Source organism: Melanaphis sacchari, unplaced genomic scaffold, assembly GCF_002803265.2.
Source record: "Melanaphis sacchari strain LSU unplaced genomic scaffold, SCAv2.0 Contig0_pilon_pilon, whole genome shotgun sequence".
NCBI lineage: Eukaryota > Metazoa > Arthropoda > Insecta > Hemiptera > Aphididae > Melanaphis > Melanaphis sacchari.
The window spans coordinates 19205410-19220088 of record NW_020270366.1 but is presented as its reverse complement, the minus strand read 5'-3'; the positions used below and the strand labels follow the sequence as shown (position 1 = coordinate 19220088).

General features: G+C 25.8%; 1 protein-coding gene across 2 annotated transcripts; it reads left to right on the top strand.

Annotated features, from left to right (window-relative positions):
* The first annotated feature begins 4793 nt into the window (after window positions 1-4793).
* Window positions 4794-7537, top strand: LOC112593934 (protein TFG-like). Of its 2 annotated transcripts, XM_025338529.1 has the most exons (7): window positions 4794-5057; window positions 5218-5301; window positions 5367-5508; window positions 5620-5856; window positions 5930-6058; window positions 6848-7009; window positions 7073-7302. In XM_025338529.1, the coding sequence occupies exons 2-7, from the start codon at window positions 5242-5244 to the stop codon at window positions 7300-7302; spliced, it is 960 nt and encodes a 319-aa protein (XP_025194314.1). In that variant the 5' UTR covers window positions 4794-5057; window positions 5218-5241. The 2 variants fall into 2 exon arrangements, with proteins under 2 accessions (XP_025194314.1, XP_025194320.1); XM_025338535.1 differs by lacking the exon at window positions 4794-5057 and having other exon boundaries at window positions 5242-5301; window positions 7073-7537.
* The last annotated feature ends 7142 nt before the right edge of the window (window positions 7538-14679 follow it).

Here is a 14679-nt window from a genome sequence, read left to right as displayed (position 1 = left end):
GAAATTTTGTTTATCGCATTCATTGAAAATATGTGTAAAAGTTTGTGAATAACACTCTGTACTCTTAGAAGGTAGCAAACAAGTTTGATATGTATAATAATTAATAGGAATATATTGTGGTTGTTGTGAGTAATATGAATAGGTAGTGAATATTTTACAACAACTTATAAATGTATCATCGACATAAATTGTATTAGATTTACATAGAACTTTTAAACTTTCAGTTATTGAAAATATTATTTTATTTACACTGTCATTAATTAATAAAAAGGCTTCTTCACGATTTGTTTTTATTTTAAAATCGATTAATGTTTTATAAATTTCATTTAAACTTTTAGGAATAGGTACTCAGTTAAATACTTTTTCTAGCAAAGTATATATATTTTTTTAATTCTAGTATAATCGTTATGTATTATAGTTTCTATATTATTTTTTAATTCATTATGAATTAACAACTTAGATGGCCTTTCACTAGGATTTTTTTGTGCTTTTCTTTTAAAAGAGTTACTCACTGTCTGTTTAAAATATTTACTTCGTCAAGTTCATGATTTTGTGAGATATTTTTTTCAATAATCATTTTATTTTCACCTTTGTAAAAAGATTTACATGTTCTTTTTGGTTTTTACAATTTTACACATTGTCATCGTTCGATATCATTTTTTAAACATTTATGAAATGAAAATTTAAAATCGTTAATAACATTAAATTTGGGTTCACATGTGTTAGTTATAACGTCCATTATGACTGATTCATCAAAACTGAACAAGTTATGATCATGTGAACACTTGTTTCAGCAGGACTAAATCATCAAATTTGATTATCAGTCACATATAAACTAGTTTTATTTTGCGTCATTTCTAATGATCAGTATCGTATCATGAAAGGTGTAAACTTGATTTAAAATAAATTAAATATTTTATAATTTCAGTACTTATTTAATAAATCATAATATTACGTGTTTATTATATAAATCCAAAATAAACGAATTTACATCTTCTGTTGAAAATTTTTTTAATAAACGTTCACTAGCGCCTAACGTATCACGTCTTGAAATCCATTTCCTGACCCACCATCTTCGTGTTTTTTATTTTTAAGTTATTTTAATATATTCTAAAATTCTTTTGATATTTGAGCACATAGTAACACTATTTTTTATAGTTCGTATTAAAGATTTTTGTGAATTCGTCATCGGAAAATATTACAATAAAAATATACAAGTAGGTACAAAAAGAGATGTGCTATAATGCGATGCCATACGATCACTATTCATTAAGAATGTTCAGTTAAATATTATCATTATAATTGAACTATGTGAACGATTTGTTAAGTTAAAAGGATCGTCAATAGAAATGAGTCAGTCATAATGAACGTTTTAACTGACACATGTACCCAGCTTAATACCGCTTACCTTTCTCACTGAAAATAATACTCGTAACCTTCCATACTGCCACTATGATAATATTTAAACACCTAATCTTAGTGGTTGGTAACTGCTTTAAGCACTGATCAATGAATATTAAGCATGTTAACTACCAACTGGCAATGAATTATTTATCATTAAGGTAACGTAATGTTCGTTAATTGTGCCGCCCGGATTTCGCCGGAGCGGGATTTGAACCTGTATACCTAACACTGAGGGACCTATCTTAAGACCTATCTATCGACTACCATTCGAGTTGGAAATTCGATGCTGAATATCGAGAATTTAAACCATTTTAGAGTAGCAACGAATATTGCATTAAACGTTGTTTAACCAATGCAATTTTCACAATTCGTGTGTTATGAAACCTTAAATGATGTATTTATCTAAATTAATTGAATATATCTCATACATATATATCGTGATATCACACTAAATTTATGCAAAACACTAAATTATATGCCATTTTTTTATACACAAAATATTTTATACATTATTGAGACAATATTGTTTCATATAGGTAAATAATACGATTTATTGAATAATAATAAAATAAAAAACAGTAGTATGACAATAATGAATAGGGTTACCGACCGTAGAACACACTGTGCGTACGCATTTTCCAAACCGAAATTAGGGACAAACGGCACATATACAGCTCGCAAAAAACGCGTTCTATGCAATCAGAAATCGTGCGGACGCGAAAAAATCAAAACTGACTCACATTCAGAGAAAAATTGGAGAAAAACGTCCGACTGGAGCCCGTCTCTATTACGGCCATAAGCATAACTAGACCTTAAAGTTAGGTGGGGCTTCAGCCCTAGAATTTTTATTATAAGTAAATTAAGTGGGGGGCTCTGCCTCCCATACCCCCCAAAAACCTTACATTCATTGATTATACATGTAATATGAATGTAAATTAATATTTAATTATAAAACAAATAATAAATCAAGTGGTGTTGAGGTTAAATATTTATATATTAACATATTATTAAGTATTATTTTAAATATAAAGAATTTAACGATTTTTAGTTTATTGACAACTTCTTAGTAGGGAGTATTTATGTAGTAAAAATTACACAACATGATACGTCTTACACAATTACACAGGATCATTACATACATTAATATGGTTTAAATTAATATTTTTCCAAGATATTAATAAAAAAAATATAACGATATTTTAAATTTAAGTTTAAAAATTTTACTACTATTGGTAGGAGTGTGTGACTAGGAATTATGACAGGGGGGGCTAAAATTTATGTTGGGGGGACTGAGCCCCCCAAGTCCCCCTAGTTACGCCTATGATTACGGCTACGGCCGAAGACCAAGTCCGCCAAAAAACCACATACTCATGGAACGAAAAAGACACGCTCTAAGACTCGAGAATGCGATGAAAAATTATCACGAGAGGCGGGAAAAACAGGCGAAAAGCGGAAAATACAGTAAAAAGAGTTAAACGGTAATAAATAATAATAATTATTAATTAATAACGACCGATAACGATAACGGGCCACTAGCGACGGGAGATAACGACACACGACACGACACATAGATAAAAAAAAATCTAATTTTATGATTGATAATTCACTTTACCTATCGGAAAAAAAAATGAACTATTCTTCGTATTTTATTATAAGAAGAAGAAAAAAGATGACGAGACTTGTTCATTAATCATTATGTATGTACTATGTATGGAAATTGGAATGTAAAGAACACATACAATAAAAAGTGTAGAAATGAAGTACCTATATCAGTGTAGTTCAACGCATTTTATTACTACGATATTACTATTTTTATACTTAATCAGTGTACCTCAATTTTCGACGAAAAGTACGTGATCCATAATCCATATTGTATTCTTTCATTATATTAATACTATGATTCGATAAATAATCATACATGTACCCAATTCGTACAAAATTTAAAACCTATATTATTTTCGAACCCAACTCGGGTGTGCCCTAATTTATTTAATTTATTTAAACTAAAGAAAAATATTTTTATTAATTATTGTTTATTTTAGATAATTTTTGATAATTTTATGGACATAATTACTTACATATTTAATAGAATTTTAGGACATGTAATTATTGGCTATACTTTTAAAATATTGGCAAATGTTATTATATCATAAAATGTAAATTTATATAACTTTAAATTAAATTTATCTTTCTGTAAATACCATGAAATATCAAAAATAGATCCTAGCTAGTAGGTATCTTAAAATATATAAAAAATGTTATTGCGTATAGTAAAATTCATTTTAATATAATACGAGTATACATTACAGTTAAGATACTAAAATGGTGATCCAAAATTTGTTTTTAACCCATCAATCAAAATAGTATAATTTAATATTTATTGAAGTAATAGTAATAACTAATAACATATTTATTATTTAATATTTACTATGTACAATGTACATTTGTCATTTCATATTATTATTGTCATGACTCATGAATCAGTAATCATCAAGCAGTCAGTACTGAACACAGATATATAAAAATATTTGATGACAATTTCCCTTGCATAAGACATATAGGAAAATTTAATTCCACTCAAAAAGACAAAAACTTTTCTAAAATGTTACGCAAAATAATAATAACTTTAAGTATATAAATGTAATTCTAAATGTTCATTGATCATTCCTATTTTTATAGTATTAAATAATAAATAATATAATATTAATTATTAATATCGTTCTTATCAATACTAAGAAACATAAACATTCACCTCTTAGATAAGGATGGCGGCCATTTTACTAGCGATAATAATAATACTCAAGTCGGCTATCTAGTATTTTTATACATATATCTCATAGACCTTATACTCATAGACGGAGCATCCAGGTGGGATGCGGGTGGGTGGTGCGGTCATTTCTAGCTTGCCAACAGTGATGCCATTCCTTGAGATTGAATTAGTAATAAAAATTAAAATTACGAAACGATGATAGCATATCAGCTACACAGCATAATGTAAACACCAAACAGTAAATCACGGACTAAGATATACCTACAAAAAAAATAGTATATCTTAGTCCGTGCAGTAAATAAGAGGCTACACAACCTGGTTTGTTGATTGAGCATGCGCAGAAGTGTTCAACAACATGTGCAGCGCACCCTATTCTCACTGCGGGAACTACTAGCAAGCTCCGTCTATGAGTATAAGGTCTATGATATATCTGTGGTACTGAATAGTGATAGTGAATACTGATACTGAACATTGAACAATACGATTTATAAATTTTAAAAGATCAGTGTGACCAACACTTGTAACTCCATTTTGTTGTTACTTGTTATGTTTGCTGTTCGCTTCTCCGATACGCCGATGATAACTACATGAAAATATCACTTTTATGTTCATAATAAATTCATTTAGCTCATTGGCTATTGCCTATTGGCAACGCCATTCAGTATTATTTAATATTTTCTTTATTGCAATTTGTAGAGTTTAAGTCCCAAGTGGTTACTAATAATACTAATTAGTAATTACTACTTGCTAACCAGTACTTAATAGTTATTACTTGCTAGTTGCCAAAACTAGGAACTTGTTATTGGTGGTGTATTTTTGATTTACTCAGTAGTATAGTGTATCAACATTCAACTTTTTTTTTCTTCCAATTTCGTGCACTGTGGTAAGTACTAAGTATACAAGACGAAGTTTCTCATTTTTTTTTTTTTATATTTAAGACTTGTTTTCTTATGAAATATGTTATTTATAAATAGTTAAATATTTTTTTTGTTGATTTATGGTTAGGCATTAATCTATTGTTTTGATTTTGTTTATATATTTAGACCTAAACAAAGAAGTTACTTATTATGGAATCAGATAAATCAACTTTTCAACCTATAGACTTAGTGGGCAAAGTTATTATTAAAGTATGGTCTATTTATACAATTTTAATCAATTTCAAGTATGACAAAAATCAATTTTATTTTCTCAGGTTCAATTAGGCGATGACATAAGAAAAGTATTAATTCACAATGAGTCTATTACATATGATGAATTATTATTAATGATGCAGCGAATATTTAATGGAAAATTAACAGCTAATGATGATCTCACCATAAAATACAAAGATGAAGGTAAAATTATTTTTTCATATTACTTTAAAATTCAAATTAATAGGATTAATTAATTAAAATACAATTGTTTAAATATCAGAGATAGTTATTTTATTTTTTGTTAATTTTTAGATGGAGATTTGGTAACTGTATTTGATAGTCAAGACTTATCATTTGCTTTACAAACAAGTAGGGTCTTAAAATTGCAAGTATTTATGAATAATTTGAATTATAAAGAACGACTGAAATCAGAACTAAACGCTGATGAACTTAAAAAACAATTGCGAGAAATAAGAGATGCTGTGACATGGTTATTAGATACAATTGAAATTACTAATGAAGGAAACAATAATTTGTCAAATCCTATACGTAATAATTATATAATAATAAATTATACTAGTATTTGTTGAATGGTGTGTTAATTTACTAATTATTTTATTAGAACAAGAGCCAGTTAATATTGCATCACCAGAAATACCAACAGATAATGGAGTTACTAAAGAATTTGATCCATTACGTAATTCTAAAGAAGAGAGTTCAAAAACTCCTCAAACTTCTCAGCTGGTTAAATGTAAGTATGGTTACAAAATTCATTATAATTTATTTTCAAATAGATAATTAAAAAAAAAATTAGTATTAGTTTTAATTATATTATATTTATAGCTAAAATTATAAGTGTACTAATTAATTAATTCAGAATTGTTTTGGTTTTCTATGGTTTTTTACTTTATATATATATTTGTTTATTGAAGTTTATACTTTGAAATTTATCTATAGATTTTAAATTGTATGTATTTGTTTATTCCTTGTCAGTAGTTTCCTTAATTATTAGGGTATACTTTAAAACAGTAAAATTATTGTAAAGTCTCATATTGATTCAGCCCTGCTAGGTATTGTTTTTTAATAGCAACTATTTATCAATATTTCTAAATTTATAATATTATTATACCATTATTTTAAGTTATGAAATGAAAAAAGTATTATAATATAATTTCCTAACATATATTTTCATAGTTATAGTTTTAAACTTTTTGTTAAATTATCGTACTTGTAACTATATTTTGAATTTAGTTTGTAGTTTAAATATTACATCTCTAGTATAAATAGTCTAATCTGTTTTATTTTTTAAGTAAACTTATGATCATTATATGACTTTTAAATAAACAACTATTCTGAATTTAATATTGGAAACCCCCCTCCCCCCTTCGAAGAACCTATCAAATCTATAAAGATTTACATACTGACTTGTATCAGCTTGCTTAATGTGTTTTTTTTTTTAATTTAATGTATTTCTATGCTTTAATTATAAATTATTTACAATAAAATAAATATAATTATACATAATTATCTTGTGCAATAGCTGAAGTATCTCAGGATAATTTAGCTGTATCTCAACCCCAAAGACAAACACCGCCAGTTCAACAGCAGCCTCAAATTCCTCAAACTATGTATAATGGACAATCTCAAGCCAATATGAATCAACACAATCCTTACTCTGGAGGGCAAATCCCACCCCCACAAGGTATGTACCAATGGTATTAAATGTATATATTATACAGAGTACTTTAAATATTATAATTTACAGGGCCTCAGACTAAATGGGTAAATCCTTATCAGCAACCAGGAATGCGTGCGTCCTATCCAACTGCTCAATACTCTTACCTTTACTCGGCACAAATACCAGCATCTGGTTATTCTCAGATAACAGCACAAATGAAGCCACCTACTGGAAATCAGCCTGTTCATTCTTTGTATTATCCGACTAATACAACCCCTAACCCACAATATTCTGCTTCTCAGTATCCAGGACAATAATAAAAAGTTACTATAAAAATTGTCAACAGAATGGACTGATTTACCCATTTGAAATATTTATATAATATAAATATATTCAAAACTTGTTTCAAACTTAAAAATAGTTATCACAAGGACTTGACAAAATTTAATGGTATTGAATGGTTAATTAAAAAGGACAAGTGTTTGATTAATATTATGTAGTGTTTTCAATTTTAGTTTTTTTGTAATTACAAAATATTTGTGTTAAAAATTGACGTCATAAACATAAATTAATATTTAAAAATTTCCATATTTATATACTTAAACAATATTTTGGCATAACCTATTTGCAGATTTTTACAAATATTGTGTTAAAAAAAAAGAAAAAATGTTCATATTTTTAGTTATTGCATTCCATAATCCATCAAGTCGTTTATAAATTATTTATTTTATAAAATTTGATTGATACATAATTTTTTTTGATAGTATACTATTTAATAAATAATTAAGATTTATCAACTTAGATGTTAATTATAAAATTGTGTTGATATTTTTTTTTTATTTTTTTGAAAGGTCAAATTTCTACTATTCTATTTTAATTTCTTCTATTAATCATGTTAACAATTTTATTTTTAATTTGTTTTAAAAATTCTATATACATTTAAAATTTATTGGAAAAAGAATATACATTTATGTATTTAATTTGTTTATATTGTAATGTATTTGTATATCACTCATAAATTGTAATTTTTCTACTTTGAAAAATTAAATAAATTGAATAAATATTATTTCTTAGATGCTCATATTTTGTTTTTATATTAAAAATGTCATTATTTTAAATTTTGAAGAGCAAATATTTACCTTAAGACTTAAATTAAGAGTGATTATTTATAGTGCATTTTATTTAGTTTGTAATTGAGGAATTAAGAGTTAAAAGTTTCCCAGTATTTTAAAGATAAATATGATTTCTAAGTATCCTAAATATTTATAAAACACAAGGTTTGATAGATGTGACGCGGTCCTGAGTATATCCGTTAGAATTCAAACGGCTTTTACGTGGAAAATCGCGCAATCGCTTCTCTATCCAACTGTCAGCCGACGACGGACGACACCGACGCACAACGACGTCGGAACGTCTTAACCACCGACACCGCGAACCGGTCCTAGGACAGTTTTTACTTTCTAGTCTTTCGCGATACGTGAACTATCCGCGAACATTACAAATTTATTGTATACAACGTCCTCGCGTTTTACCAAATATTTCGTAATCATCGTTGTCTCTGTTTTATTTTCTCACGTCTTTTTTTTTTTTTAGTCAAAATAAAACTCAATATCAAGCTACTCAAATTGCTTTTGTTTATTTTCCTTTGCTTCACCTTTCCATGTTTCGTCTTACGACAACTTAGTGATCACCCGATACCGCGGCAGATGTATCAAGTATTAAAGTAGGTAGATATTTAAAATATTTTATATTTATAACTGAATACAGAATAAATGATTATTGAAAGAAAACAGCTGGAATGTAAAAATTAAATCAATTTGAAGTTAAAAAAGTAGATCAATTAAAATATTTTTTAGTACAAATAAAACAATATATCCACTAGAGACGAGAATTCAGGTGGGAAATAATACTATAATGGATTTTTAAGTACCTATTATTATTAAATTCAAGTTCACTGTAAAATTTTCAATGTTACAAATTGGAACAAAAATAATTAATTTGACCAGTTAATCAGGTTACTGAGCTACTGAGAAAAACTAACAAAAATAAATTGTTGAATTTAAAAAATAAAATATTACATAAGATTTTTGAACTAAAAAATTATAAGGTATCCATCAAGAGCATGAGTGATTCATCGTCAAAAAAAATAAATAAATATAATTCATATAAATTATTAAAATAAGCTTTATTAAATATTAATTTATTAAAAAAGCATATTAGGTACCTACGTACAAATTATTTTAAGAAAGTGGTACTGTTTTATTGAACAGTATGTACTAGTGGATAGGTATTAAATTTGTGTTCAGTGATATATAGTTTACAAAAAGGGATTCTGAATGAAGTCTAAGTAATTAAAAAACTAAGAACTAAGTAATTAATAGGTTTCATTGTATATATATATATTTTTAAGTAAATTAAATTATTACTTAATAAATTATTTTACTATTAGTATTAAAGAAGATTTAATTAATTTTTTCCGAAAACATTGCATTAATAAATATTATTAAATTTAATACATATCATTATATTAATTATTAATACTATGTTTTATTATTTTTATTAATTTTTGAATTAAAAGTTCTATCAAAAAACAGTGTGAATAGGGTTATGGTGTAAATCGAAGCATTTTTATTGCCCCAAAATTCGATAAAAGACATAAAAATTAAAAATATTTTTGAAAATGTTTTTATGTATAATGTATAAGTAGTAAACAATAAAATAGTTATTAACAAATAGTACAAGACCCCCACGAATAATATTTTTGAATTACAATAAAATGACTAAAACCTAATATCTTAAAATCGTTATTTTCAAGCTTTAACAATTAAATAACATAATATTGGTGAGCGGAGATAGTAAATATAGAGAACTAATACTACTGTATTACGAAAAAAAAGAAAGACTGCGATGAAGAAGACATATAATGAAAAGTCAATACTTATTTGTCATTACTAAGGATTAAAAACAGTGCTGGAATAAAATCAGATAGAGAGAAAATATATTTGAGAAGACCGAGCGAGAATGAGACGAGAAGATGATACGGTTAAGAAGTAGGTACGTAGAAAATTTAGGTGGTGGATCAAATTTTGAGGACGAATTGAAATAGCTAGATAATTAGTCATGAAATTACATGGTTCTAACGGCCAAATAACCTTCCCACCCCATTAATTATTGTTTTTAAATATTTAAAAATCAAAAGTAATAATCTAAGTCTACCTACTATTTTTATACGAAGTAAAAAAAAATATTGAGAAAAATGAATATTTCTATATTTACCTAATTTTCATATAAAAAATCTTATCACATAATCTCTATGATCAACCATCCGTTTTAACATGCTTTTTTTGTTACTGGGATAGAAACTATGTTCAGTGGTCAGTATTTTTTGACATGTTTAGATATAAGAAAAAACTTATTCAATATTAAAAATTAGGATGAATAGGTAAGTAGATACCTAATGACTAATAAGCAGTGTTGTGCAATTTGGATAATATCTAATTATTATTATTATTTGAACAAAAATAATTAAAATATTTTTTTAAATAAAAAATTATTTTATTAAAATTAATCATAGGTAATTATATATTATTATTATATATTTATTATATTTTAATTCTTACCTATGTATTTTTGTAATATTTATATTAGGTAATCATAATATCACTTGGTAAATATGAAAATATTGAATTCTTCGTCATGTAGGTAATAAACGTACATGTCTGACGTATTATGACGTATATAGGTACTAATATACTTTACTGTGTATGAATATTTAATACGTCGATATTGTGGTAGTAAATATTCCATTCTCGCTATTCTCAAATTTAAATTCTATACTTCTATAGTATAGTCTCTTTAAGAGACTCATCTAAAATAACTTAATTATTTTGTTTCCAAATTGATGTTAAATATTATTTTATTCTATCATGTTAAATTAAATAGTATTTTTTAATAATTTATTAATTGAACATTGTATTTATTTATAATTAATTCTTTAATTTGTAATAACTGCAATTATGACCAATTTTCCGAAATGTAAAAAGTTCTCAGATGACATTTTTGAAAAAAAGGTTACCTATTTTAAAATCTAATTTAAAAATTCTGTAATATGTATATTGATATTTATTATAATAGGTTATTATTAATTTTATTAGTATTACCTACCTATTTAATATTCAATACTATTTATTATTGTTCTAATTATTACCAACAACGAAATTATTATCTGTATAACAATACTTTTTCTATAGTTTTAATTTTTTAATTATACGTTTATAATATTTTTGTATTTATTAGGAATAGAATAAAATTTATATCTGTGTGAGTGTATGACTCAAAAGTCTCAAAATACTAAGCTAATTTAATATTTGCGTGTTTGAAATTACAAGCATAATAATATATTTAATTTTTAATCAAATTAAATAATCGATGATTAATTGAAAAATAATGTTTTCAAACTATTTGAATAACGCCCAATTCTAGTGATGAGTAACCGAAGAAATATTTATTTATTTATTTTGATTTATTTGAAATTAAATATTTCAGAATGTTGCATTTACTAATACTAGTTACAGATTACAATGTGTTTGTGATATACCTACTTATAAAGTGATAATGACATTTAGTATTTACATGTTAATATATATTGTTATTATGTATATAATTATTTATTAGTTAAATTTTAGGTTTGATCTTCATTTTCGTTGACGTCTGACAGTAATAAGATCTTGTGATAGACGTGGTTTTAATAGCCGGATTTATGTTAAGGTTCCCAAGCTGTAAAGAAATTTAAAATAATCAATTAGCGATTAGTGATTACAAAAAAATTCTTGTTGGAACTGGAAATTAATAAATGTATTCTTTAATTACTGTCGAAATGTAAACACAATTTATTTAAGTTTGATTTTGGGACAATTAGTCGTCTCTTAATATTTTATTATGTCAATAAGAATAATGGAATGTTAGATTCAATACTAACAATCCCCGCAAACGGATGTTTAGTAATCCTAACCTAGTGGCTAGTTCTGCACTTCTGCATTAATTTGATCCACGAATGCCGACGTATAGATAAGTACATTTTAACACAAGTTGCTTACATTTTAGATGTGGTAAAATGTAAAATGCTAGTTTACTAATATACTAGTTTCCAAAAGTCCTGATTTTTAAAGTTTATCGCTGTACTCCAAAAATTTTTATCTGAATTTTGATATGTCTCAGAAACATTATTTGTAATTATCAATTCATATTATTGTATCATCTGATAATTACTTTTCAGCCATATCTACCTATCTCCCATTTTTGAAATAGGTACCTATATAACTTGTTTATTTTATTATTTAACTTAAGTTAAAAAAAAAAAATAGATTTTCTACTATAGAAATATTTAATTAAAATCAAAATTATGATTTTATATTAATAATTATTAAAATTTAATTCTGAAGAAATTGGGCTTCAGTACGACGGTACATTGGAATGCTATAGGTACATCGGTATAGTCCTGAAGTAAAAATAAATGCCTAGTTTATCATACCAAAATGTGTTAATAAGTGTGCAACTTAACGATTCTGTTCATATATAATATAATATATACTGTATTATAGTTTATAAATAGACAAATCGTGTAGAACAAAATAAATAATAGTTTAGAATATTATAAATTTGTAAATTTATACTCTTGAATAGAGAACAGTGGCATAGTTATGGGGGAGGGGGATGATGGGGATAGATCCTTTCAGAGCTTTTTTTTTTTAATGTTTAATACATAATTGACTTATACTCATCACTCGATACAAGATTAATTAATTATAAAATTACCCATATTATGTTATAATCACAAATAGGTATAATATAAATAAAAAAATTAATTTTTTATGCATTGCCATTAATTAATAACCATTATTTGTCATAAAACAAGTTTGATTGAATGGATTAACTATAGCTAACTGTTATCCACAAATATATACATATTGACATAGAAAAAATAATAAAACATAGAAAATTGGTTCTTATTTTATAAATTATAGAACTTTTGATACTTTATATTTACCTAATAAATTATATATCCACCTAGAACAAAATTGTAACTACGTCACAGGTAGAGAGGACCTTGGAGAGGGGTAAGACGGGATATTTTCCCGCCACTTGGATTTCACATATAATTTTGAAAATTTAAACTTTTATTATTATTTAATAAACATTCCATTGATATTTTGACTTTAATATAAATTTATTTTTTTTAATCTGCTTTTCACCTTTATTTTGTAGTTTGCAAAAAAATTAACTTTTTTTATAGTGTTTAATTTTATTGTGCCCTTTTTTGATAAAATTTTCGTGGGTACCCATGGATCTGCTAATAAATTTGCGTAACTCATTAGTTACCTACATGGAAAACAGAAAGATTTCGAAGACAATTTCAAAACAATATATGGTTGTAATGCTTCAAAAAAAAAAAAAAAAAATAGATTTTTAGATTGTAATATTCGTAATTTTGTATCGAGTTATAATGAAATTATTTAAAAACTAGGATAATGAACAAACGAATACTGCTATAAAATCACAATGTTGCTGTAATAATTTTATATTACTAAGAATTATTTTTCCTTTTTTTTTTGACCAAATCTGTATTATGTAAATATATATTTGTTGAGCTAGTATGGTTAGGTACTGACTAAAAGCTAAAGAAAAAAAAAAAAAAATGCTATGATGGATTTTAGACAGATAAAATAAAGCATGCTTTCTTTTTTTTTTAAAGGTGTTTATATTTTATTTTATGACAAATATTTAAACAATTTTTTCAATGCATAGTTATTTTTGTACTTATTTATTAAACATATAGGCTATAATATAACTGCATCTGTATGCACTATGCATATTTGAAAATAGGTTAATAGGACATTTGGACATATTATTATAATTCTCATCTCTAATAATAATAGTATAACGGTATCATTCATACATAATATGCTAACTTTAACATGACTTACAAAACAGTGATAAATAATAAACTTAAATTTTTAAATTATCACCTATTAATCTACAATACTATATGCGTAAAATAAATTTTAATTATGATTTATTTAAAAACAAAATATGAATTCATAAAAATTACAGTTCAATAAATTCCGCGGGAGGAGGGGGATTGTTCACTATAGGCTATAGCTACCCTTTAAGTACGTGCCTGACTTATCTATTAATGAGACCGTGTATAGTGTGTTTCGTTGACTTAAAGTGTAATTTTTTCTATAGCGTATATTATCTTGTACACCGTTATCATGACACTTGGCGCAATTTATTCATGTTGGAACTTGGGTTATTCAGAATAATGAGATATGGACAATGGAGATTGGCATTTGGCGCTTATCGTATGTCAGCACAGTAACAATAATACAACAGCACCACTTACGCTTTATACTCCCATGACATTTATATATACCATATTATTCTAGAACGTTTTCCATATCAACTGTACGTCATAATAAAAAAAAAACCCAGAAAAATTGATATCGGTCAAATTAAATAAGTGATTTGTGATTAGTGATTACTGACAATAATTTAGTATTCAGAGTTTATGAGGTTTTCTTGTTAAATTATCATTATTATTAGGTAATCACTAATTTTCTGATACGCAGTTTTATTATTATTATTTTTTTTTTTTTGTAATAAATCAAAAATGTTTTTAGTTCATTTCACTTAAT